Consider the following 25381-nt stretch of genomic DNA (forward strand, 5'->3'; position numbering starts at 1 on the left):
TTATTTCTGAAACACTGTAAACTGAACTTAAATATGGCAAGACCCCTTGTCCTTGTGGGTAACACGGAGTCATGATTCTCCTTTAAATTCTTTCTTGTCTGGATCTGCCATTGGCATCAACAGCAGCACCGCTGCTGCTTCTTGATGTTGTGATCTGAAATACGCATGCGCCCGGTGTTGGAATTACTGCACTGGCGAGAACAACTTAGACCTCGTCAAGTCTTTACTAAAAGAAACCGAAAACCATATAATTTAAAAATTGCAGTCGTAAGCGCGAGAGGGATGAGGACGACGTGTGTCTTGTTGATCTTCTTCACGGCAGCTGTGATGCGCGCTCAAAGGTGAGTGAAAGGGGGTCGGAGGATGCTCCACTCATTTTACTAAGTGTGACTGTCTCACAAGCGGGATGCAAAACAATTGGCATGTATTGCACAGCAGTTCTCCGTCTCTAAAGCTTTGCTCTCTGCTTTCTCTTTCTTTTCTTCCTCCTATAGTGCCAGTGTAAATGACCCTAGCAATATGCCTTTGGTCAAAGAAACGGTGGACAGACTGTTAAAAGGTTATGATATACGACTGAGGCCAGATTTCGGAGGTAATTAGGTCCATTACAAACATTTTGTTCCAGTTTGAGCGTTGCCAGGCGGGAGTTGTACAGCGTCATTAGTCTAACTTGGTTTAAAATTCCCGAAAGTAGTTGTATCACTAATCTAAGAATTTTAATGCTAAAGCATTCCTAGACAATCTATATGATACAGTCTGATCTGATGATAAGTTGAAACATCCTGTCGTAATGTTGGCGTAAATGAGTAACATATCTCAGACATCAATAACACGAAAAATACTAAAAAAAGAAAAGAAAAGGAAAGAAAGAAAGAACGAACGAAAGAAAGAAAATGTCAGTCATCTCCGTGTTGATTTCTTTTTAATATCTTAATATTTTCGCGATCAGAAATGTATATTTGGAGGGATTGTGATTTACTGTGAGGAAGACACTTTGATTGCAGGTCAGCGCATCTAATCCTAACCCTCGCATGAGCACTGTGAACTAATAATCCGCCTGACAACAGCTAAATTTACAAGTGTTAATCTGTGTTCCCATTACACACCTTTTAAAACTCTTTCTACTGATGAAAGTCAATAATTTGATTCCTTTTGGCGGTAACTCCAGCTGTTTTCTGATGCTTACTGTGTTTTTCATCTGTCCCAGGTCCTCCAGTTGGAGTGGGAATGAATATAGACATAGCCAGCATAGACATGGTATCAGAAGTCAACATGGTAAGAAAACCAACGACATTTGTGATTTCAAGAAACTGGTGCTCGTTGTAATCGCCTCCTGAGGGAGACACCTCCCGTCCCTCCCACCTCCCTCAAAGCGCAATGGGGAAACCCTCCGTTATGGGGAACTTACGTGACACTGACCTGACCACGTTAAGGCTATAAGAGCCATTAAAGTTGCGAGAATGAAATCATGACTTTATTTTTGCTGATCTTTATGAGCTTCTTGATAAAGACAGATGTTTTATTTTAAGTTTTCCACTTAAATTTGTGAAGCAGAGAAATGATCATTCCACGAATCACCATGTTTATTAAATCAATATTTGAAGAGTACATTAACCCATCTTTTACTATGTCTGAAGGAACATAGTATGGATGTACTATGGATGAACATAGGTGTTGCGTGTAGGAGCATCGGAGATTAAGTTTCATACAAGTGCGCCTCTTAGTGTTGAAATTGTAAAACTGCACATGATTATTAATATTTTTTCCAGACAGACAATGCTGCATCTTATCACGGTTGAAGGTCACTCTTGACATGATTAAGGTGACAAAGTGAGAAAAAAAAGATTTTTAAGCTAATATGCATTCTTAGATCCACTGTCATCAAAGTTTTTATTTTTATTTTGGTTAGATGCTTCTTCCTGTGCTTGACCTACACTGTGTTTCTATTGCATATTTTTAAATCCATTTTTTCTTTTGGGGGGTGGGGGGGGTGACAGAAGTACATCTGTATCTTGGTCCTGTAAATTTTTAGCTGCAGATAAGATGAAGCCTGATATTTTATGTCTGTTCACTTGTATTTACACAGACAACTGGCTTGGAAACTGATGCAAGCAGACAAATACGCATATACATACAGAGCAAATTTTCAGTAACCACCACCCATCCAAAACAGCATATTATAAACAGTAAAATCAGACTTCTGAAAAGTCTTCATTTATATATTATATTACATATTAATTACTTTGTAGTCCTTTTGCATAAATTATTTCATCAATGCAGCGTGGCACAGAGGCAGCGTTATTAGTCCAACTTGGTTTGCAAGTGGCATTGTGAAGTCTTGAGCCAGGTTGCTTTGGTAGCAGCTTAAAGGTCATCTGCATTGTTGGGTCTGGTGTCTTTCATTTTTCTCTTGACATTACTCCGTAGATTCTGTATGGCAGGGATCCCCAAAGTGGGTCCTTGAGGACCGGCATCCTGCATGTTTTAGTTCTCTGGTGGCACCAACAACCTTTTCAGCATGTCAATGTTCTTCTTAGACCTTCTAACGAGCCATCATTTGATCCAGGTGTGTTAAACCAGGGAGAGACTAAAACATGCAGGAGACCGACTTTGAGCAATCCTGCTCTATGGGTTTAAGTCATGCTTGTTTGCTGGCCAGGCAAGCACAGTAACATCAATAACAAGCTTTTAGTACCTTTTGCAGTGTAAGCAGGTGCCAAGTTCTGCTGGAAAATGAAATTAACATCTCCATTGAGAATCTCTCCAAAATTCACTCATGGATTTTGCTTAGAAGTACTCTCGACAATGCTGCTATCCCTTTTGCTGATGCATTCTTTCCTGCCACACTTTTTCCTTTCACTCAACTTTCTATGAATGTGTTATAACATTTTAAGATTATTCTAATTTTATGAAACACTGAATTTTGGGTTTTCATTCTCTTTCATTATCAAGTGTAGGTTCTTCTGATTTATTTTTCAAGTATGACTAAAGCCCCGTACTCCTTAGCCTTTTCCCTGTCCACTTAAACAGTCAGTTAGACACAACTGTTGCTCTTGTCAAATGTTATCTGCAACATTTGACAAAAGCTACGACCACAATGTTTTGTTCAGAAAATAAAACAATACTCAGGGAGAATGAGAACTAAAGTTAGGCAAAAGTTATTTTCCTGAAATTAATTCCTCCTTTCTTTTTTAACAGTAGCAACTTTAAGATCTTAAAGCATATAGTAACACCTGTGCTCAATAGTTACTTGCTTCAAAGCAAGTTAGAGCTAAAGTTTTCTGTATATACACACACATCCAAACAAAAAAAGTCCAACTCTGCTAACATACAAAGCGAGTGCCGTGCAGCCTCTTTGATCATCCCATTCCTTTGAGAAGGTTTGGCTCACTCAACACCCTCTAATGTGAAAGGGGAGTCATTACCACCTGACCCATTGCAGCCTCGTAAAAAAGAAAAGGCCACGTGTGTGTGTAATGGTCTCATCCTCTTTGATCTGCTCTCCCCACTAATATAAATGTAGCCACTTTTCAGAATAGCAGCTGGTGTAGAAGCACTTTCCTTTCTTCCATTTCCTGTACCCCATCTGGCTCTCTATCCGGCACTTATTTGGTGCACGGGTAGCACCGCCCTATGTTCTGTCTCTTAGCGAACAGATAGGGAACTGAGTTGAGGGTAATGGAAATATGTCAGAGGGATGCTTCCAACAGTGTCCTTTTTGTCATTATGGGAGTGCAGGACATCAATGCTTTGTTCTGTATGAATGATGCAGAAGGTTATTTCTTGCCTATGCACACTGTTGGAGACTTCACATTAGAAGCAGACACAAAATGAGGCAAAATGTTTTCTCCTAAAGCCATCTCATTTCATTCAGTTATTACTAATGTAACAGGGAAGAAAAAAAACTAAAAGTTTACTACAAATGAGTTACCATCCAAAAAGTCAATTTGAAAATTCATCTGTTGTTAATTCAGCCTGTTTTTTGTCAAAACGAGACAGGAAATAGTTTTCAAATCCACAATACAGACTCAAATATTTTTCCAGTTTTACACTCAGAACTAAAACTGAAATGCTTCTACAATGCAAAGATAGGAAAATATTAGAAAACATTTATTGATGTTCAGTGCCTTACAGAAGTATCCATAAGTTTTGCACAGTTGGTCATAAATTTCAATACTATATTTGGATTTAGAGCTGAACTTTGACTTGTCTGTTTTCACCCACGAATTTGTATCGTGTTGTATGTTTAGGGTTCTACTGCTGGAAGGTAAATATTCATGTCAGTCTCAAAACGTTTTGCAGCTTTTAACATGTTTGACATTAATTATGAGCTTCCCTGTCCATGTTAGAAGTGGAGCATTCACAAACATCTACCAGGTTTTACCATCAATGGATGATTTTTCAGGTGCAGTTGAAGCTTTTATACATTTATGTGCTGCTGTAAAGGAGAGTTGTCTCAAGTGTTTGTTGGTTTCCTTGAAACTGTTATTTCATAATGTTTTCCAATAAATCTCTTAAGCCCTCTGTACCATTGCTAACACAGATAAATTTATACTGAGATTAAATTACACTCTTAGAATCTTTGCTAATTAGGTTCTCCTAAAGACTTTTTGTCATACTAGACTTTATGTTTCAGGTTTTGATTAAAGGGGGAACCAGGTATCTACACAGCATCCTTTATGTATATTTATTAAACATTGGATTGCTCCAAATTTATGGTTTTAATGCTGCAACATGTGAAAAAGTTAAAGAGAGGGATACTTATGCAAGTATTCACATCTGGATTTCTGCAGCCTTACATACTCATGCATCATGTTGACAACATGAGGCCAAAATGTCATTTAGGCCTGAAGCTGGACATGAAATAAGGAGGCTGTCGCTAGTGTTTCTTGCACATCCAGAAAAGGTCAGAGCTTTCTGAGCATCACAGTACACATCTCAAGCCTGCTAGGGGAAAAACAGATAGGGTGCGAGTGTATAAGACCTGTGGGTCAAATTTTCACCCCTGAGCGTACAACATAAACAGAAAGAGAAACGGATGGAAACAGACGTAAGATGGAGCTTTAATATTATCAAACTGCCACATGGAGAAACCACTGTGCTGTTAATGTTGGGGGGAAGGTCGTGTACCTGCTGGTGCTGAGGGTTCATTGTGCATGAGTCAGAGGTGGACATACACGTAGTTTTACACACACCGCATGCTGATGTCGCATAAGATGTCTGGGCAGAACACTTTGGCTACTAAAGCCTTCAATTTTTCTTCTGACAAAAAAGGATGGAGAGTAAGAGAGCATGGTGAACCACTGCTAGATGTCTCTCTCTCTCTTATCTCCAAGCAATTCCCTTCAGTGATCCTCTGCTGCCATTCTACTCTCAATATTTACTTTTAGTTGAGCCTCTGAACACTTGAATTATAAGCCAGCAGCTTTTACAGGGGAGGAATACTCCTGTCTAAGGATGAACTAAAACTCTCATCCTCATCCAAAAGGCAGAAATACTATTATTGATGCACATAAAGGTCGAGAGGAGCTTATTGATTGTTGAAGGAGGGCTATGAAATTCTTCCCCAACTACCTCTCCACTCCACCACAATGTCAGTATGTTGTGATTTCCTTCTCTCAACACGTCTACTGTAAATGCATCAACATTGCGCTGCAAAAATATCCCTACTGCTTACATTATACAGATGTGATACATTATGATGTACTTTGCAATATTAAAGGGAAGGAAGTTGGATGAAGCACTTATGTGTTATTGCTTTATACATCATCCAGGCCCAACAGCCATTAAATGACATTAATTCTGTATTTGTGTTGTGTCTAAATCTGTTTTACAGTCACTTTCAACATTCTGCTCGTTATTTGGACAGATCTCCTAATTCATTAGTGGCTGAAATCAGCACAACCAGTCATCTAAAGGCTATGAGATTTTGGAGGAATTTCCACCAGAGGCTCTTAACCTCTAAATCACAAGAAGGCTGGAAAAATCCATCTTTCATTAATGGAAAGTTCTATTATTGATCCTGGCTATTTAATTGTGTTTATAGATGTTTAGAACAAAAATCTTACATTTTTGTTATCCATTTGGACTTTTGACACTAATTAAGCTTCAGTTTAAATGGAATGAACCATAAATAGAAATGAATTTATACTTCTGTTAATATGTTTTATATTAAAGGATAAAATGATAACACAATGTTCCATGTTCTATGACAGAACTAATCTGTGATACTTGGTAGGTAGTTTTAACATTTTATTAAAACAATAAAAAAACTACACCATAATTAAAATGTTTTGAATGAAAAATGCATGTGGTGAGCATTTGGATTCAGTCTGAAACCTCAGTATACCACCTAAGTAGTGAACTGAGTCTTTGTGTATCATTTAATCACAGTTTTAATTACAGCTCTGCAATATGCAGAATCAGACATTATTAGAATTTACAGTTTAGACCAAAATTATTCATACTTTATCAGATTTAGGTTTCTTTATTTATTTTACTAACAGGTTTCCTCTTTTTGAAAGTAAGTAAAGTGTTCTTCTAACTACTTCTACCAATAATTTTATTATACTTGGAGAGATGTCTTTCTCACTATTCATGCCAGTGATATAAATAATGTTTGGCTTAACTGTAATTGTGTGAAATTTAGCCAAGGATTATTGAGTGCAGTTTTTTTCAGGCATCAGCTTGACAAAATTCCTTTATGGAAATCTAAAAAAATCTCAAAGTAGTGACTATTGAGCCAAATTTCTTAATTTTATAAATGAATTAACTGTATTTTTTGTGTTTAATGCAGTCTATCAAAACCCTCTGAAGTAGAGGAGCATAATTTCCACCTAAATATGTTGCCTTTTTAAACATGCTTTCAAAAAAATGCAGTCACGCTAGCATTAGATGTGGCTGAAAACCTTTTCATAATGTCAAATGGAGAGCTCTTAACCCGTTTCCCCAACAACAGGTGAACAGTAATTAAGAGGGAGAGAAACAGTACATAGATCAATTTTATTTGAAAATCCATAAAAGGACAAGAGATCAAGGGATTACACAATTAAGAGAGTGCCACTCAAAACCCAAAATGAAGAAAGACAAACCAAGAATTGATCTACATAATGAAAAGCCTGACATCAGAGAATACCATCGACAATGTAAATTAACCAGTGTGTGCTCTCGAATGGAATCTGCTTTCAGCTTTTATTGCACTTTCTTCCTTGTTTTTTACTGCTTGTAGTTAAGTTGACCTGTAAGTTTTCACTTATTATTCTTAAAACCATCTGTTAAATATTTAGAAAACATTTTCTAACTTTGTTCTTTATATCCACTTGTCATCTGCAAAAGATGAACAAAGTAATACAACGTATGAATTTTAGGGGAGTTAAGCAGTTTGGTCTTTACAGAAAGACATTTCTTAAACCAAGAACTGTTAGAAAGATTTCACAATCTATTGTTTGTGATTCTCTGAGAGTGTTCTCTATGGTCACTAAAAACAAGCAGATGTAACTTCCAATAATCTGTATTAATAGTTTACAATCACCTGAAAACAAATCCAGAAATCCTTATGATAACAAAAATAGTAAGAGTACAACAAACAAATATACAGTACATGTTCATGTGTCTCTGAACCCTAGATGGAAAAATAAATTGCCCAATTCCCTCTGTATTTTTCCGTAATTTAACTTTACCTTTGCATAAAAGGAAGCCAGGGTTTCTTGTTTTGCAACAAATAAGGTTAGGAATAAAAACGCTGAAATCTGTGTAAACTCTGTAGAAATTACAAACTAGAAAATAGAACATCCATGTGCTGGAGAAAGTCTGAAGGGATATGTTGTGAAGGAAGAATACATGATTTGGGGGAGAAAAGTGTTGAATCGACCCACACTCAAACTTGCATTATTGATGTGTGAAGGTTTCAATACCCTTCCTGCTCTACAGAGTTTAAGTAATCCTTTTGGATCACATTCTGGGACCGCTTTCATGCAATAAAAAGAACATGTATTAATACAGTATACTTTGCTATTCATGCGTATATAAAGAAGGGACAGTGACCACGGATAACACAAACAGTGCAACATACTGCGATCACAGGCTGTTGGTCCCTGCATCTGTGGTAATTGCAAAGAAACAACTTACTGCTACAGAAAAACCATTTACCCACAGTCACCGGTGGCTATGGTTACTAGCCTGCAGCTGTAGCATAGACGAGAGCAAGGCTAGAGGGTATGAGCAGCGTATTCATGAGCTTGATTGACAGTGATGAGATCCTCCTCCATGCTCTGATTGTTTGTTTTTGACCAAGCAGTGAGCCAGATTCTTTCAAAGACTTTCTGTCAATTCCATAACAAAGATGTTTTGATGTTTTCGAATAGGCAAACATTTGTAAATAAGTTATTCATGAACTTAACAAATGCATTTAATGAATGCACCATCTTAGATAAGTGCCACTTATTTCTCCTCAGCCTCCCCGAGAACTTGCTGATGTGTAAAACTCCCAACCTTTATGTAGAGTTTGTAACCGTGAAAATAACAGACTCAAACTGTAGATCAGTCACTAGTGCTTCAAACACTGAAAGTGTGGGTATTAGTAAAGCTCTGGATTATTTGGTTTTTATTTATTACTTCCATTCTGTTGCGAATACGGGTCTGTGAAATTAAACTTCAAACTTTTACGGTCTTCAATTCTTAATGCTTTATTTCTGTAGATACTATGTTCTTTTTAGGTTTTAATACGCAGCTACTTAGGATGCAGTTTAATTGATTATTCATATAAACAGAGACTAAAATAACTGAACACATTATTTTTCTCAAACATTATATTTGCAACATTCTAGCAATTCTATTGACAGACAATTGACACAGATTGTTGACAACAATCCACCAAAATCAAATCCAAATGAAAGTTGCATGCTCACCCTGTGGTTATATGGAGAAAGGTTGTAAAAACGTTCTTGTAAAAATATTGTCTCCAAAACTTGCTGAACAAGTCTTTTAACTTTAACATTTTCACTATCCTTCTTAACAGTTTTCTGTTACTGTAGTTCAAGTTCAACAGACTGTCTTTTTAAAAAAAAAAAAAAAAAAAAAAAAAGCTTGGTAAATTCAAAGCATGGTGCCCCTTTATTGTACACTACGAATGGGAGATATAGTTCACAGTTGTCTCGTGTCGTATGTCTCATGTTCGCATTTCGCCCATATTCTTCTTATCTCTGGATTCAGTCTCATGTCTGCTTTTTTTCTCTGCTTGTTTGGTGATGACACTGTACTTGGGCGCTGCTGCAGGGGGATTAGACAGAGTTGCAAATCAAAGTGGGTTAATCGGCTAGAGTACCATTTCAGGAGTCATCTCTAAGCTTACTGGCCACACTGCTCCATTTAAGTGCTGCAGTTGACATTTACACGTTTCAGGCTGTAGGGAAGCAAAGACTCCTAAGAAAAGTACTAATCTTTCAACATAAAGATTAGCAATGTGATCCCGTTTTTGTCCAACTTACATAATGATATTCCATTAGGTAGGACTTTCATGTGCTGATCACCATAAAATTACCATAGGTAGAATAAAGCAATTGTTTTGCAAACCACAAGTAATTTTCTTATCTTTCTGGCAACTCTTGAGTCAAATAAAGGCATGAAAGTCCCAAGTTGAGCTGAAGTCCTGAACTTTTCATTTCAAATCTCAAACAGATCATATGACTCTTTGTGTAATTTAATTAGAATAACTCTGATGCTGATATTTATCAATTGTTTCAAACAACCAGCATAAACTGTCTGAAAATTAGTGATGATTCTTATATTCGCTTCTTATAGATTTTAACAGAAATGAAACAAATATTAGTTAATTTCACAAAATACTGAGAACATTGACCCATAATAAAAATAACCCAATGGACCAAATAATACAAATAATTATTTTCAACAGCATAAAGCTAAGTATACATATAGCTAATAAAAAAGCTAAGTATATATACAGCTATATAGAAATGATTTGTATGAGTAAGTTCATTTATAGAACATGATTTTGATTATAATATCAAGACAGCAGGATCAACCTGGATGCACTTTGTTTGTCGATGAGGCTGAAAGCAGAGAGACTTTCCATGTGTACATATAATAATCAGGATGAGATTAAGGGAAATATTGTTAATGATAATAATTAATATTCACACTAGCCTCTATCCCATGGTTTGCACACTGCAGAGCTCTGTTCTTTTCATTTGAATGTTGTTTGGTAAAAACCATCAACTCATTTCATCATGAGAGTTTTAGTGCATGATTAAATGAAAAGTTCATTACATTTTGACGTTGATTCTGATCACTTTCTATAGAACAGTTTGAAATGAATAGCCTCGGGATTGGCCTTGGTGGTGGACTGCATTCTGAGTGCCTTTTTAACTCTGACGTGCCAAGCGTGAACCAACAGATATTTGCTTTCAAAAGTTCTGCCTGGACACATTTGGTGTCTTTTGATGACATGGCTTTAGGCCAGGTGGTTGTTTATGTTAAAAGTGGAAAATTGTGTCTCATTCATAGTTAATTTTAAATAGTCTGCTCCCAGGGACAGTTGTTCAGTATGTCATAATGCTTTAGCTCTTTTCAGATCATACTTGTTCCATTATTTACATATTATATATTTGGTCGAATCCACGACTAACTCAAACGTAACGAAAGGTTTTTATCAGTACACCAATATTATACCGCAGACCCATCTTCAGAGGAAGGTCATCCATAAACAACTAATCACTATGAAACTGTAAGAGGGAAGATGGAATAATGGAAGAAGTATTATTTGTTTACAGGAGCATAAGTCTGCTGGTGAGCACAGAGTAGATTTACCTCATGATCTGATATGAAAAATACAACGTATTATATAAAACCTAATACCTAGATTCCATCTCCATGCTCTAAAAAACACACAGTGTACTTATATTCACCAGTTTAAATAAAGAATTCAAACTGACATTGTAATCTGTCAGAGGTGTATTGTGTTTTAAAATGGATGTATATTACTGAGTTTGTAATGATGGGAGGATCAACAATTAAATTTTACAGAAACACTTATAAGTGTTTTTATTGATATATGTCTTTATTTCACTGACAGAAAAGAAATCCATTTGGTCAGGGTTGATTGTAGGTATACACAGTCGTCTGGCTGTAAGTATGTAATCTTTTCTCTTAGCTCTGGTCTAAAGGGGCTGAACCATAATCTTATTATTAAACAAGTTTAATGGAGAAAGTTTGACACAGGATGATTTATTGCATAATTAACAGCCCATGAAGTGACTGTACAGAGTTCAAAATCATCTGTGTAAACATTAAACCTTCTGAACATTGATATTATGAAACATTATGATGTAATATTGATTTTTTCTAAATTTCTTTGATCTAAAAGTGATGATTTATAAATGAGGATAAATCTTTAAGTGCACTCTATCTGTCATTTGTATTTGAATTTAGAGCTGTGACTCAGAGAAGATTATGACTGTGACATTAATGTGTCATTGACTGTTACATGAGTTCATAAGACATTTCTGCTTTTTGTGTCTTTTCCAATGTTAAGCACCAGAGCTTTCTAATGAGCTCAATGTCTTTCTGTTAACCTTCCTTTTCACTTTCAATGAACAACAATGAATTAGAGGCACATCCATTAATTTGTTGTGTAAACGTCGGTTACACACAGTATCAATTTTGCTCTTCAGATTTAAATGTTTATTATAATACTATTGAGAACCTGATCATTTATTTATCTGTACAAACCACTGTACAAGTTACTGATGCAATAATCTGGTAAACATAAACTTATTTTCAAGTTTATTAACTAATTGTGTTAAATGTAATCAACACTGCTCAGGCTGTGTGATTCTCAAAAAAGGAAAAAATGTAAATGATTTACTGGGATGTGAATTTTTAGACTGAATTCAAAAGATTCAAAACTTGTTTTGAACTGCAGATATTTGTTAATCATAAAGTTAACCAGCTTATTCTTTTTCCAAACTTTATACAAGCCCGACATTTTTAAAAGAGTATTTAATGCATAACATCATGCATTATCTTTACTATGAATAGAATATGAGTGAAACTGAACAATATAATGCAGGAGCTATTGATTTAAGGTGGTGAGCTATAATCATTAATTAATACAACTTTATAATGTATTCTATTATGTTTGTTTTAAACGTGTGCAGACATTAACTAAGAAGTCAAAAGTTTCTCAGTCTACATATACTATATCTATATCTATATAGATACAGATAGATAGATAGATAGATAGATAGATAGATAGATAGATAGATAGATAGATAGATAGATAGATAGATAGATAGATAGATAGATAGATAGATAGATAGATAGATAGATAGATAGATAGATAGATAGATAGATAGATAGATAGATAGATAGATAGATAGATAGATAGATAGATAGATAGATTGATCAGATTAAATAGACAGTTGAAGAAACGTGTGAGTTTTGTAATTTGATGCTTGTCTGGCAACAACAGACAGATTTTCACAGTTTGTAGAAATCCTTCACTGTTAGTGGACTGCAGTTCTAGTTTCAGCTTTAACTGTGATGATCAGAATTCACACAGTTGATATCTGAGCTGGAGAGATGGCAGGTGTGGATTGGTTTTCACAGCAGCTGAAAATTACACTCAGAGATGATAATGTGTTAGTATTGAGAGGCAGAAGGCATCGTTTGCTTTAGGTGCCAAAGTTTCCCTGCTTTAGCACATCTATATCCAATAAATCCATCATTTCACTCCAGCAAACCTGGAGAAAGGCTGAAAACACAACTCAACCTTTTAAACTAGATTAATTGCAACAAAGAAACTTTGTAGATACTCAAGACATCAGGGCTGAAGATACTCAATTACCTACCTCTGACCTTTAGTTCCCATCAGAATAAAGGAATCATTTCCCGCCCCAAGCGAGGGATTCAGAATAGCCACTGTTTGAATTTCTTGTAGACACCTTTAAGACTTTGAGTACCTTTTATATTTACAGTTATACAAATGTACACCAGCCAGTGATTGTTAAATGATGATGATGTTGTAAAAGTGAAATACAACAAAAAAAAGAAAGAAAAAAGAATTTTCTGGTATTTCTTGTTCCTCAATTATCTATGATAGGGAAACAGTGAACCAATCTAAAAAGGCTTTATTTTAAATTTTGCTATATTTTTATGTCACCTCCAAACACTCCGGCGCTCGTGCCAACACACAAAAGGCTTGATTCCCCAAAGGCCTCCTGTGTCTGGCAGAGGTCACTCCTACTGAGGAAATATTGCTTCTTCAAGGGTGTTTTTGCTGAAGGGACCAGTGCATACATGCCATCAAACCTGTAGTCACAGAACTCTGGGCTTTGACAAAAAACAAAGAAGTTCACTCAGATCCATTCATGAATTGGTTGTTGGTGAAAAGTTTTTTGTTCTGTCTTAGGCACTGAAGACGTTTTCACATTTTAGATGTATGTAGACTGTATTGCATTTCCACCTTATGGACAAAGGTGAAAATGTGCTTTTTGGAATTGGACAGTAAAACCTTTCCCATGACCTCTCCAGACTTCTATAATACTTCATTTGTGGCATCATTTCAATGGGACATGTTTTCTGCACATTGACACCAAAACGTCTCAACTACGTGCTCTTTAAGCAGTGTCAGAAAGAAAATAACTTATTGTCATGTGTTCTGGCCCATCTGCCTGCTTTGTTTTCCTCCTCAGCCCTTACCTCTCCAATCAGCTCATCTGGCTCACCTGCATGCTGCTGCACAATCAGGCTCATGTCATCCACCTGTTCACCAGCAGTTATATTCAGCTCTCAGGCAGGCAGACGGTGCCAGATTTTTGAAAGCCTTTGTGTGAGTAGATATCCAGCGTTTCCTCTGTACCTGACCACGATCTTGACCACGTTTTTGCCTCTCGGAGTTTACTGCCCTGTCTAGCCCTTGTCGGATTTTCTACTGGATTCTGGTTTCCGGACGTGACCCTGTTTCTGCTTTTTGACTTCTGCCTCTGCCTCGCCCCTGGATTTGTCCACCTGAAATTGCCTCCACGTGCTGGACCCTTTGCTGTACCCTGACCACTGATCTTCGCCTGTTCCTCAGATAAGTTACCTCTTACTGCCTTTTCATCCTGACCCCTCTCCCAGATCAACCCCAAGGGACTGCTTGTTGTCACAAGCTACCTAGACTGTGTTTTTCCCTCCCACTACACCTCTAGAAGAAGCTCCTGTCCTGTTACTGGGGTTGCGGTCCCATATCCTGATTCCTCATTAAAGGCTTGTTTCTTTAACTTTGTGTCTGACTGAAATTTCGGGTCCTCAGCTCTGATCGTTACAGAAAAATCTGGCCATTAAAGATGGACTCTTCAGCACAACAGTGGCGCACCAATGTTGACGATTCAATTAATCGGCTTAATGCGGGCATGAATGAAATCATTACCATGCTTCGTGACATGTCTCCTTCTCATGAGCAGGCACAACCACAGGCCCCTCCCAGCCAGCTCCGATGGGCCCTGCGTTCCAGCCTGCTGCTGTTAAGGAGCCTCGTCTGACCCCTCCTGAGCTGTTCAAGGGAGACTCTGACCAGTGTCGTGCTTTTCTCACGCAGTGTGAGATTCACTTGAGCTGCAGCCCTCCTCTTTCCCTACTGAAGCGTTCAAGAGTAGCTTTTGTGATCTCACTTTTGTCCGGCAAGGCCAAACAGTGGGGTACAGCAGAATGGCAGAATGAATCAGTTTCCTGTTTGACCTACTCTGCATTTTCTAAGGAACTGATTAGGGTTTTGACCCCATCCTCCCTGAGAGAGAGGCAGCTAGGGGCCTACTTTCCTTAAAACAGGGAAGTAAGAGCGTGGCTTCTTATATCATTGACTTTCACTTGTTATCTGCTGACAGTAACTGGAATCAGGAGGCATTAATGGATGTGTTCATGCAAGGTCTTAGTGAAGATATCAAGGATGAGTTGGCCACTCGAGATTATCCTAAATCTCTCAAGGACCTTGAGGACTTGGCAACTAGGATAGATCTTCGACACACTGAGAGGAGAAGGAGAGCGTCACAGAGGGGCTCATCTGCTCCATTCTGCTACTCGGGCCCCCGTTCCCAAGCCTTCCCCTCCCTCAGCTGAAGCACCAGATCCTGAGCCGATGCAGCTGGGGAGAACAAAGATTTCCATGGAGGAACGTTCTGCAGAAGGCAGTTTAATTTATGTTTTTATTGCGGAGGCAAGGGTCACATGGCTGCCAAATGTCCGTTAAAGGTCAGGCTCAGTAGATGAGAGGAGAGAGCTACTGAGCCATAGTATTTGGTCCATCTCCTCATCATTTTCTTTCTCTGCTAACATTGTGGTCTCCTCCATCCCCCACCAGGTATCAGTCTTCATTGACTCAGGAGCTGATACTGAGTTTATGGATGAGTCTTTTGCCAAGGGCCTAAATATCAAACTCCTCACTACTCCATCGATCCATAATGTTCTGGCTTTGGATGGACATCCTATTAGCCGGTCCCACCTCATCACAGAAAAGGTCAGTCTGACGCTTGGGGGTAATCATAAGGAGGAGATTGTTTTTATTATTATCCAATCACCACAACTACCCATTGTTTTAGGGGCCTCATGGCTTAAGAAACACAACCCTCACATCGACTGGCAGGCCAAGGAGATCTTGGGCTGGTCAAAGTCCTGCTCTGCCACTTGTTTGCTTTCGCTTGCACCCCTTCTGTTCCAGACAATGCCATTGAGGAGACTTACCCTGACTTATCCAGGGTGCCATCTGATTACCATGACCTGAAGGAGGTGTTCAATAAGTCCCGGGCCACTGCGCTTCCCTTTCATAGGCCCTACGATTGTGCCATTGAGCTCCTTCCAGGTCGTCACCCCTAACGGGCGTTTATATTCACTGTCTGCTCCCGAGAACGAGGCAATGAGGAGATATGTCGAGGACTCCCTCAAGGCTGGAATCATTCGGCCATCCTCATCTCCTGCTGGTGCAGGGTTTTTTTTTGTTGGCAAGAAGGATGGGTCTCTAAGGCCATGTATAGATTACAGGGGCCTTAATGCCATTACAGTTAAGAATCGGTATCCTCTTCCCCTCATGAATTCGGCTTTTGATCAGATTCAGGGAGCCAAGTTTTTCACAAAGTTAGACTTGCGCAATGCATACCATCTTGTTCGCATCAGAGAAGGAGATGAATGGAAGACCGCATTCAACACCCCCACTGGTCATTATGAGTATTTGGTCATGCCTTTCGGGTTAACCAATGCACCAGCGGTCTTCCAAGCTCTGGTCAATGATGTCTTGAGGGATATGGTTGGGCAGTTTGTATTTGTCTACCTGGATGACATTCTTATCTACTCTCGGGACCTGGATTCCCACAAGTGCCATGTTCGATCTGTTCTTCTTCGTCTTCTCCAGAATCACCTTTTTGTTAAGGCGGAGAAATGTGAGTTTCACACTACTACCACCTCTTTTCTGGGCTACATAATCTCACCCGACAAGGTGATCATGGATCCCTCTAAGATTTCGGCTGTTGCAGAATGGCCCACGCCCACTGACCGCAAACAGTTGCAGAGATTTCTTGGATTTGCAAACTTTTACCGGCGCTTCATTAAACTATAGCCAAGTAGCATCTCCACTTCATGCCATTACCTCGTCCAAGGTCCAGTTTACGTGGAGCAAACAGGCAGATGAGGCCTTCACTAAACTGAAGTCCCGGTTCACCACTGCTCCTATTCTTCGGTCCCCTGACCCTGCAAGGCAGTTCATTGTGGAGGTCGATGCTTCTAGCACTGGGGTAGGTGCTGTCCTTAGTCAGAGAACCTCTGATGGTCGGATTCATCCTTGTGCTTTCTTTTCTAGGACTTTATCCAGCGCTGAACGTAACTATGATGTGGGGGAAAGAGAACTGTTGGCTGTTAAGTTAGCCCTTGAGGAATGGAGACACTGGCTGGAGGGGGCCAAAGACCCATTTCTCGTTTGGACAGACCACAAGAACCTGGAGTACTTGAAGGCAGCAAAACGACTCAATCCTAGACAAGCTAGGTGGGCTCTGTTTTTTGGACGGTTTAATTTTACGCTCTCTTACAGACCTGGGACCAGAAACACAAAACCAGATGCCTTGTCAAGAATTGGTGAATCCTCTGATTTGAGGGCGAGTGGTGCAGAAGGTTTCATCCTCCCTGACTCAGTAAGGCTGACGGTGACCATGTTGGAGCTGGAGAAGGAGGTCAGGGAGGCGACTCAAGACCTACTGGTTCCAGCCTCATGCCCCTCGGACAGACTGTTTGTCCCAGAACACCTGGTTCCCAAGGTACTCAAGTTCTGCCATAAGTCCCGTCTGTTTTGTCATCCAGGCATCAGTAAAACCTTACAGATTGTTCAGTCTCAATTCTGGTGGAGCTCCCTAACCAAGGATGTTAAGGAATTCATTACGGCCTGTCATCAATGCTGTCAAGCCAAGTCATCTCGGCGCCCACCCTCAGGACTGCTGCGGCCCCTTCCCATCCCATCCCGCCCTTGGTCACACATTGCCATGGACTTTGTCACTGGTTTGCCTGTTTCTAATGGTTTCACTGTCTTGTTAACCGTCATTGACAGATTCTCTAAGATGGTCCATCTGGTCCCCCTCAAGACACTCCCTTCTGCAAAGGAGATGGGGGAGATTTTGGCACAGGAGGTGTTCCGCCTCCATGGGCTCCCTACGGACATTGTCTCAGACAGGGGACCTCAGTTCGTCTCTCGCTTTTGGAAGGAGTTCTGTGCCATGCTTGGCATATCCGTCAGTTTGTCGTCAGGTTTCCATCCCCAGACTGATGGACAGACCGAGAGGGCTAACCAGGAGATTGAGACCAAACTCCGTATCCTTTGTGACGCTGACCCCACAAGGTGGTCACACAACCTGCCATGGGTGGAACAGGCCTTAAATGCTCTTCCCTCAAGCTCCACTGGTCTTTCACCCTTCTACATTGTCCACGGGTTCCAGCCACCAGTGTTCACTATTCAGGAGAGGGAGGCTAGTACCCTCTGCTCATGCTGCGGCCATGAGGTGCCAACGGGTTTGGAGAAGGGCAAGGAAAGCCATGATCAAGACATCAGAGGTGCAATCCAGGTCTGCCAATCGGCGCCGGGTTCCTGCACCAGCCTACCAGGTTGGCCAGAAGGTCTGGCTGTCTTCCAAGGATCTCCCCCTACGGGTGGAGAGTCGGAAGTTGGCACCTCGTTTCATTGGTCCCTTCCCAATCTCAAAGATTGTGAACCCGGTAGCGATCCGCCTACAGCTGCCCCGTTCCATGAGAATTCACCCTACATTCCATGTGTCCCGGGTCAAGCCCTACACCGTGCCTCGTCTTGAGCCCGCCTCCAGGCCCCCTCCTCCCGCCCGATTCTTGGATGGAGACCCAATCTACACGGTTCGCCGCATCCTCCGGTCCAGGAGGAGGGGACGTGGCCTCCACTACCTGGTTGATTGGGAAGGCTATGGACCAGAGGAACGGACCTGGATTCCTGGACGTTTTGTCATTGACAAGACCCTCCTGAGGGACTTCCACCGCCGCCACCCTGACCAACCTAGAGGTCCGTCGGGAGCCGGACCTTAGGAGTACTGTCATGTGTTCTGGCCCATCTGCCTGCTTTGTTTTCCTCCTCAGCCCTTACCTCTCCAATCAGCTCATCTGGCTCACCTGCATGCTGCTGCACAATCAGGCTCATGTCATCCACCTGTTCACCAGCAGTTATATTCAGCTCTCAGGCAGGCAGACGGTGCCAGATTTTTGAAAGCCTTTGTGTGAGTAGATATCCAGCGTTTCCTCTGTACCTGACCACGATCTTGACCACGTTTTTGCCTCTCGGAGTTTACTGCCCTGTCTAGCCCTTGTCGGATTTTCTACTGGATTCTGGTTTCCGGACGTGACCCTGTTTCTGCTTTTTGACTTCTGCCTCTGCCTCGCCCCTGGATTTGTCCACCTGAAATTGCCTGCACGTGCTGGACCCTTTGCTGTACCCTGACCACTGATCTTCGCCTGTTCCTCAGATAAGTTACCTCTTACTGCCTTTTCATCCTGACCCCTCTCCCAGATCAACCCCAAGGGACTGCTTGTTGTCACAAGCTACCTAGACTGTGTTTTTCCCTCCCACTACACCTCTAGAAGAAGCTCCTGTCCTGTTACTGGGGGTTGCCGGTCCCATATCCTGATTCCTCATTAAAGGCTTGTTTCTTTAACTTTGTGTCTGACTGAAATTTCGGGTCCTCAGCTCTGATCGTTACACTTATTTTATTTGACACCTCTTTATATAGTGTCATATATATAAAGACCATTAGATTGCAGTACATTCTATTGGAAGATGAAATGAGCAACACAAAGTAGCACAATAAGAAAAATCATACATGGTGTTATTTAAATAAATAAAAAGGGGAATCTGAACACTTTGGATCTAGAACCATTTTTACTCAGAAAAGAAAAGCAGCACAATTAATTGCCTTCAAAAGTCACTTTGTTAAGAATTGTAATTTTCTGTGTTTAATCTCACTCATTTTACAGCTGCTCTGTGAAAGCCTCAGTGCTTTCTTAGAGAACACATTCTGCAGGCTGAGACTTATGAAGACCAAGTAACATGCATGGCAGGTAAAAGTTGAAGGTGTGTAGAAGTTTAATGCAAGTTCGGTTATAAGACAATGTCACAATCTTTAAATACTCTATCTGAAAGTGGAAACCAACACTGCAGACCTACCAATATGCTGCTGTTCACCTAAACAAACTGGCTTTGCAAAAAGAAAACTTGCAGCCAAGAGACCCACAAGAACTATGGAAGAGATGCAAAGAAGGAAAAGGATGTGGAGTCAACAAATCTATTTTTATGGAAGAGATTCACTGGCACAGGTGTTGTTGAAAGTAATGTCTAATATATTCAATGTAAAACTAATTCTGCATCACAGTGAACATATACTATCCATGCAAACTGTGGGTGCTGGTTTCCCATAAAGTCACAAAATCATATAAAGTTTGTTGTTTGAATGTGACAAAATCTGAAAAGGTTCAAGTGCAGTTTCCCAAAAGCTAAAAAAGTCATTAATCTACTCCTCTCATCCAGCTCTACAGTAAAACACACATACAATTAATTCCATCAGAAGCAGGAATCGGGACATACTCCTCCTGAAACTTATTCAATTTTTAGCCCTCATTTCTGTAGCCAGCTAACCTTCCATCTCACAGGAATGACAGCTGGAATTGGAAATTCCTGCAAGCTCTCCCCTGTCTTCCAGAGCAATTCAAATGCACCCTAATAATCTGCCTTCTGCTCTACTGTGTAGCCCCCCACCACCATGAGTCCATGACCTCCCGATCTGAATTGCCACTCCACTCAACTCATCTCCAGAGACGGAAAAAGCCTGCAGATGCTCCAATCAACTCTAATAAATTCTATGTAGTCAGTTTAGCTGCATGACTGCCAACTGGCAAAGCTGTGAACTTCTACTTTGGGAGAACTAAAGGATAGGGACGGGGGAGAGGGTCGTTTTCTAAATTTGATTCACCTTCAGTGAGTTCTCTTGAAAGCCATGTCCAGGCCCAAGTAAATGATAAAAGAGTATGGAGGGAAAATGGGATGTGTGCTGAAAGATGGAAGAGGGACTGAAAAAGCATGACAGCATCCATGTAATGGAAAAAGAGGTTAGACAAAGTACAAGTAAACAAACAAGTTCATCCTTTTTTTTGTGCTGAAATACATTATCTTGTTTTGAACAAGCCATAAACTAAGGAAATGGCTTTCAGAGGAAAAATATAAATAACATACTTAGTCTAAAAGCTTTGGCCAAAGTAATATACTCTTAAGACCTTAATTTCAAGGCACACAAAGGAAGTCAACACTTTTTCTATTGCTGACCAAAATTTAAATTAAATGTGTCTTACCTCAGATCTTGCCTGAGGTGGGATAAACTAGCATGCAAACTAAAACTTTGGGTTTAGTTTGCAGGCTTTTGCTCTGTCTACATTTTTCTCCAGGTTTCAATACACAGTCCAATATTAAAGATGCTTGGATAACTGGAGACTGGTGAACCTTCGATGGTTGTGTGAATGTTACATGTCTAAAGTTTCTCTGTGGCAGCCTTGATGGATTATGGAATCTGCACAGAGTTAACTCCAATTCTTGCCCACTGACCAATGATAATAGGAAGCAGCCCCCCCTCCCCCCCCCTAATACCCCCCCCCCCTCCCCCCATAACTATGAACAGGATGTAGAGAACAGGTTAGTGATTGAAAGTCAAGAAATTCAATGACCATTTACATCAATTTACACCATTTACACCCTGTCATTACTGTAAAAAGTAAGCTGTCATGAAAAATAGCTTTCATCCATTTTTTATTTTATATCCATAATCCATACTCATCAAACTTGCAAAAAAAAAAAAAAAAAAGCTTGAAATATTTTACTCTTTGTTTTATGGATCTGTATGAAATGAGTACTTCACTTCCTGGGATGACTGGCACAAAATATTGCCTTTTATGCAATAATCAGATGTTGCTTAAATGTACCTGTAGATTAAGTGTTCACATAGCCTAAAGATATTTTGATAAAAATTGTATTTGAATTTTCTTCTTATGCTTTCACAATTTTTGGACTGTTTTAGTGTAGAGAAATTCATATTCTGATTTATGTTCCACCATTTTGCATTTCAAAACTAATCATTTGATTTTTGTATTTATTTCTTTGCTATTGATGTTGTAGGTTTTTAGAAAATGGAATAAATGTATATTTTAATTCCAAGTGTCACTATCTAATTGTTTAATAATCTTCATGTCATTTTTCTGTTTATTATATTTTCTTTTTTTCTTGCTTAGTTTTGTGAGTTTTGTGTTTTGTGTTATTGTGGTTTTAATCTCTGTTCTGCATTTTTACACCTATATTCAAAAAACAGAAACAAAATCTAGTGGAGAAAAACAACTGGAAAAGAATAAAAACGTATAGCTAGAGAGCAGGACAGAATAGCAAAGAGAAAGAAGAGGGTGTGCACAGGAAGGTCACTGCTGGTTCTGAAACCAGAAACAGAGAATAAAAGCAATTTGCATCACTGCTCCACTGAGCTTTGAAATGTCTTTCATATACCCCCAGCTAAGCCTCTGAACCTTCCATCCCTTTGAGCAAACTTGCCATACTTTCCCACATCTGTCACAGAAAACAAGATTTAAGGAGAAATGTAAGGATGTATAGCCATGATGTCCACTTTTAGTCCCTTTTTCTTTTTTAATTTTAATTTACAATGACAGATTTTTAGGGAACGATAGGTCCATGGATTTACATGAACATAAAGGTAAGATACACAATTTTCAAATGAATCAGATAAAAGAAAGGTCAACCAAAAAAAAACTTTCTAATTTTGAAAAATATAATCTGACCTGGTTGCTGTTATATTTTTCAATTGATTAGAAAATGTTAAAAAGCTTTAGATATACTACATAATATCTATCTGATAAATCCAATATTAGCTCATATTTTGGATTAGGGATTTGTACATCCTCGTCTGGGAACATTACGACATGTCACTGGGAATTATTTGTTTCCAGTGCTGGTCATTATGACCTCAGGCCTTCATTCAAAATGAAAGCATTTTGATTCCTAATCTAATACGTGCTCAGAAACTGGTCTTAGATCTTCCTAGTGCTGCACTGAAAATGAGCCAAACTGGATCTAAATTCTGGTCCACCTGCATTTGTATCTTAGGAGCAGAAATCAGAACTCAGGACTTTCACTCCATTGTTACACATCTTTTGGTTAAATAATGTTAAATGACTTGCATTGCCATCTCTACTCCATTGTCCTTTCATCGCTGACCTTTAGCAGTTGTTGGTGGACTTATTTTGTTGATACTTTACAGAAATCTTAGCAGTGTAACAATATGATTGTAAAACATTTTGGATGTAATTTCCTGCAGGTGGCAGGTATATTGAATACAAAAGAAAAATCCTTGTTGATTTCAGAGGTCAACAATCATTTACCATTTTAAACTCAGACTGGTTTAAAATGGTAAAGCAAAAGTAGCTCAAAAACCATTCATTGCAACCGAGGTTTGCAGAATGTCAAATATCAAATGCATGTTAGCCCTTGAAACACTGAAATTAAACTTACAACCTTCGCATTGCATGACACCCACTCTTCCCACTGCGCTCCTCCTACAGAGCGCAATCAGAAAAATAAACTCAGTAAACTTCATTAAACTGAGTAAGGTTATGTTCTAATAATGCCCATTGCTTTATGACTTTTATGTAAATTGATAGTATTTTCCTCTTCTTTCATTTGGATCTGCATATGTTTTTAATAAAGTGAGGTAAGTAAAAAAAAAACCCTTGTGGCATAGTACTTCCAACTGGTTCACATTAAAACTTTGATCTGAAATTAGACTGTCAAAGAATTACATATTTACTTGTTCCACCTACTTCTTCACTTACTATAGTTTCTGACTCCATACAATAAAATAAATTGGTTACATTTAACAAGTTTAATTATAAACAGTTTGGTAAGAAGTTATCTTAATTAGGAAACCTATTACCTCTGCAGGCAATGGGAACTGGGTGTTATTACATTTTGATAATGAATTCTGTACGAGTCCTGATGCACATTGTCTTCCTTTGTAGCTGGGGAGCTGCTTTCATAATTTCAACATCTTTATTTTATAACAACCGTCTCTTTTTCCATTCCTCTCCTACGATCTCTTTTTGCATCTCCATAGTTTATGTACTGATGCTCATTATGACAGTTTTTATGACAACCCCCCAGCTCCAGCACACAGCTGCAGTTTGTGGAGACTCATTGTTCCTAGTTACCCACAGAGAGGAAACACTAAAGACACAGGAACTGGATGTTCAAAGTAAAATTTCTATACTGACACATTAGCCACAGTGCAGATATGTGTTGCATTTAGTTGACTGTGTATGTCTCATTTCTTGATTCTGTACTGATAGCCTGACATAAAAGCTTCATTATGCATATGTAAGAGAGGCATTTCTACAGTTTCGCACGTCAAAGTAAGTGCTAAAGACTGGCGATATGTTTTAATGACTTTAAAGTAGGTAGTTTTAGAGGATGGCATGGCAACAAGCATATCTTTGCTGCACACGCTGTGGTGCTCAGCATGCCGGAAAGTAGAGTGTGAGCTGTTACATAATCACCAACCTGGGACCAAAGAGTAGAGCAGGCAGCACATGCAGTCAGAGATGTGCTTGTGCAACCCAAATTGCAAACATCAATTTGCAATTGATGCAAACTTTCTTCAAAGTTCAAAACAATTTACAGTAAAGATGTTATTCAGATATCTTCAACCTTCCTACATTTGATGCATTTTGCCTTTGGGTTGGAGCAAATTATTTCTGTATATGGTGCCCCTCTTTTTCTCTTTAATCAGTTTCTTTCTCAAACGTATTTCACAAATGCCATCCAATGTAAATAATTGAATAGTACCATGCTGAGTTTTAACTCTGATCTGCTCAGATCAGGATTTTCTTCCTAGACCAATTATGGTGTCGCATGCTACTGCTCCCACTAATGTCTTTAAATAAAACTCTGTTCTCAAACATGGCTGTCAGCACCAGTAGCAAAATATGCTACAAATAACAATAACATGACAGAATCTATTTAAGTTAAACATGAGGAAGGCTGCTCCCATTTCCCTGACTGGGCCTAATCAAGATCCCAGTTCCAGTTCCCAAGGTGCTGTTGGATGTCAGATCCATAGCCAATGGGTGTTTTCAAAAATGCATGTTCAGCCCCTTTGTGGGAAAGTGGATGAGCCTGTCATGACAAAAAGTTCCCTGAAACAGCTATTTTATTCAACCTAGTTTTTATGGATGATCTGTAGGCTTTTTGCTGTATGCAGTTTCAGGAGAATCTCAGCCCCGGGTTTGTTTTTGACATGTCCTAGATTAACCATCAAGGAATTCTTTTGTGATCTGTTAAACTGCTTCTATTTGTTTTTAAATAATTAACTTACAGTACAGGGTTCAGTATGACTGTATGCTTGTGTGTGACAGAAAATTTATATTCACAAGTATTGAGAATATGTGTGCTTAAATATAAAATGTTTTACAAAATTACTAGATATTAACAGAGCAAACAGATCCTTGACTGCAAGGATGTTAATGCTTTCTATCCAACTGCCCATTACTTTAATCTTATGTGGTTTATATAACCTTAATTTGAGATACAACAACAAAAAAGATGTCTATGTGGCACTTTGTGATTCTCTAATTGTGATTTTCAATGAAAATAGCTTAATCAATAAATAGAAAAGTATATATTAGGAATCTGACAAAAGTCTGACTGTAGAAGCTTTGCACAAAACAAAGTCGCTTATACAGTTTTAATCTCGACTTTTTTTTTCAAGTTCATAAACTATTTGGTGATAAAGGT

General features: G+C 39.2%; 1 protein-coding gene and 1 long non-coding RNA gene across 3 annotated transcripts in view; both read left to right on the forward strand.

Annotated features, from left to right (window-relative positions):
• LOC122844892 (gamma-aminobutyric acid receptor subunit beta-2-like) overlaps window positions 1-25381 on the forward strand; it is a 48061-nt gene continuing 22680 nt past the window's right edge. The window contains exons 1-3 of one of the 2 annotated variants that reach the window (XM_044140728.1): window positions 1-341; window positions 495-592; window positions 1208-1275. In XM_044140728.1, coding sequence (XP_043996663.1) covers window positions 166-341; window positions 495-592; window positions 1208-1275 — 342 coding nt within the window. In that variant the 5' untranslated portion in view covers window positions 1-165. The remainder of the gene's footprint in view (window positions 342-494; window positions 593-1207; window positions 1276-25381) is intronic. The other variant, XM_044140729.1, reaches the window with a different exon arrangement.
• LOC122844894 lies at window positions 15253-16957 on the forward strand. Its single transcript, XR_006372950.1, has 3 exons — window positions 15253-15511; window positions 15713-15853; window positions 16844-16957. It is a non-coding gene; the product is annotated as an uncharacterized LOC122844894 (long non-coding RNA).

Source organism: Gambusia affinis, linkage group LG15, assembly GCF_019740435.1.
Source record: "Gambusia affinis linkage group LG15, SWU_Gaff_1.0, whole genome shotgun sequence".
Classification (NCBI taxonomy): Eukaryota; Metazoa; Chordata; class Actinopteri; order Cyprinodontiformes; family Poeciliidae; genus Gambusia; species Gambusia affinis.